This window comes from Trichechus manatus, unplaced genomic scaffold (assembly GCF_000243295.1).
Source record: "Trichechus manatus latirostris isolate Lorelei unplaced genomic scaffold, TriManLat1.0 scaffold00125, whole genome shotgun sequence".
Classification (NCBI taxonomy): domain Eukaryota; kingdom Metazoa; phylum Chordata; class Mammalia; order Sirenia; family Trichechidae; genus Trichechus; species Trichechus manatus.
This window is the reverse complement of record NW_004444061.1, coordinates 381,242-383,828: the sequence shown is the minus strand read 5'-3', so window position 1 is coordinate 383,828 and position 2,587 is coordinate 381,242. Positions and strand designations below refer to the sequence as shown.

The following is a 2,587-nucleotide window of genomic DNA, read 5'->3' as shown; positions in this document are numbered from 1 at the left end:
GTTTCCTAGCAACCAATTAAACGTTAGTACATGCTTGATAGTCACATGATCTCCTCACTTCAGATAACTCTTTATTAAGGTCAAGTTTAATTAACACTTCAGAAATGACAGAGATCCCTAGTCATAGTTAAGAGATATTCCTGTAAATGTCAGCAGATCAGTTATGGGGAATAAGAGCTACTTGTGACCTCACTCATAGTATCTTCTCATATGAAATTTTTTGTATATAACCATAGTAAAGTCATGGCAGCTTTTTCTCATGGCCACAATAACCAGCAATTGCCAAATACTAATATAGCTTTTGGTGTAGGGCCAAATGAGTAATGGCTCGCTTTAACTCTCTCTGTATTGGAAGCAATGAATGTGGTGAGACAAAGCAAAGTAAAATCTAATTGGAAATAAGTGCTTCAAAAAGAAAATTAAAAAGTGGTATCCCACAGGTAAAATCTGTTTGTGTACTAAAACATCTTTTGTTAGGTCAAGTAGAGCCTTCCTTCTGGGGTCTGTCTTGGTCCATTAGTTCCCAAATTTCAGTTCAACTGAACAACAATGCATCCAAAACAACTTGCAATTTCCTGGGGTCCCCAAATAAAGTGAAATCCAACAACTTGATTTTTATAATGGAAAAATACTTTCTTGCTACTAAGTAATGAAGTGTTACAAGAAATCCATTGTGTGTCTGTCTACTCTCTCATGAACCATATACAGAAAATATTTTTAACTGATCATCTTCACATGCATTCAAGCTTATTCTTCTAGAACTATTAATGTTGCTGGCCAAGAACTGCCAAAGATGAAAGAAACTGCTGTGTTGTTTATCACAACTGAAAATTACAGAAGCCTAACAGATGATCTTAAAGACTAAAACAGTGCTTAACTTTAATATTTGGGTGGGAGCAGGGGTAAGAAGCAACATGTACTTTTTTCATATCTAAAGTGAGTCCCAAAAGAAATGAAGATGAAAACAAAAAGACTCATCCCTAATACTTTTACTGTATAAACACCTATTGACTTTGATGAAATGCTTCCACATGTCAACTCCTGGGTAACGAGAAACAGAGAAATTTAACTGATGAGTACCTTATTTTTCATGTAGCTTATATACAATTTTTCCCTCCAAAAATCTGGTTACATACCCTTAATAAGCCTCTTTTGTCTTACATAACACAAGTGGTCAATTGATATTTACTAAAAATAGCCTGAAGATACTTATATTTTATTTTCAACCATTTAATTTTTCATTCAACAACAATAATAAGATGACAGTAGTCTCTAACAAGTATAGGATCTGATATATTCCTCTTTTTAAGCCATTCTTTCTCCTGTATATTAAGGTAATTGTCAACATTTAGAGGTTCATTATTAAATACAGTGCTTTTGAAGAGAAATGTGAATATGGAATGTTTGATATTTTTCACCATTCAAGTCAAACAGTTTTGTACACATAGTTGTAGTAATTAGCAACTGTCCTAAAATAATTTCCAGCTAAAATTATTAATAAACTAGTCTTGTTATGAGGAAAAAAATCCATATTATTTCTGACCATTTATCCTAATTATAAAACTATATTACAAAAATAAAGTTTCTGAGAACTGAAATATAACTCAATATAAACCAAAGAGGAGCTGCCATAAAATAAATAATATACCATGTTTCTTTGAATCATAATGACAACGTTTCATTAAAAGTTTAACAAAAATATCTACACAGAGACACCTATAGTACAAACATAATGAATGATTAATAAGTTCATAGAAATAAATCTCAATTCAAAAAAATCAAGAATATGTCCTAAGTGGAATATTCACCTTATAACGTGACAGTACCCCTTTTGGTGTTTTAATCAGAAAAGTATTGAAAAAGAAATAATGATGACACTAGTTAGATACTTACATTAGTTAATGGGCATAGGAACACTTATTGCATCTTAGACTCATAAAAGCAAACACTAAAAATCCCAGAAAAAAGACATTTGATACAAAAGACATTACCTTTTATTTCATGTTGACTTGCTTCCCGTCTTCTTTCTAGCTCTTTTCTGTCATAATTCAACCTCTTTAAGCACATTATTCCGTATTGTAAACTTGTTCTGTTATATTTTTTTAAAAAAGAGGAAAACAAATTGAATTTACTTCAGATAAAACATGTTCATTGATTAAGCATAGTCACCACTATGCGATACTTAAGGAAATAGGTTAATAAATTATATTTATAACTAAATCCTCTAGTATTGGAAGGACAATAAAATTACAGTTATTCTAAGGATATATCTCAAAATGATTTTAAAGATTAGAAAAATTATTTTCAGAAGAAGAAAAATATAGTCTGAAAATAATCATAGGTCATGTCTCACCCATATGTCTTTGCCATCCATTATTTCTAGACTAATAGATATTCAATTTATTTATTTTTGAAGAATTTAGAGTCCCTATCATGAGTTAAGGAGCCCTGGTTGCACAGTAGTTAAAGCGTTCAGCTGCTAACCAAAAAGTCAGCAGTTTGAACCCACCAGCCTCTTCGTAGGAGAAAAATGTGAGTTTGCTTCTGTAAACATTTACAGTTTTAGAAACCCTATGAGGGCAGTTCT

General features: G+C 31.5%; 1 protein-coding gene across 1 annotated transcript in view; it reads right to left on the bottom strand.

Moving 5' to 3' along the window:
* Positions 1-2,587, bottom strand: part of PPFIA2 (PTPRF interacting protein alpha 2) — an 88,735-nt gene that overhangs the window by 9,936 nt on the left and 76,212 nt on the right. Inside the window, exon 7 of the mRNA XM_004384607.1 lies at positions 1,992-2,089. Coding sequence (XP_004384664.1) covers positions 1,992-2,089 — 98 coding nt within the window. The remainder of the gene's footprint in view (positions 1-1,991; positions 2,090-2,587) is intronic.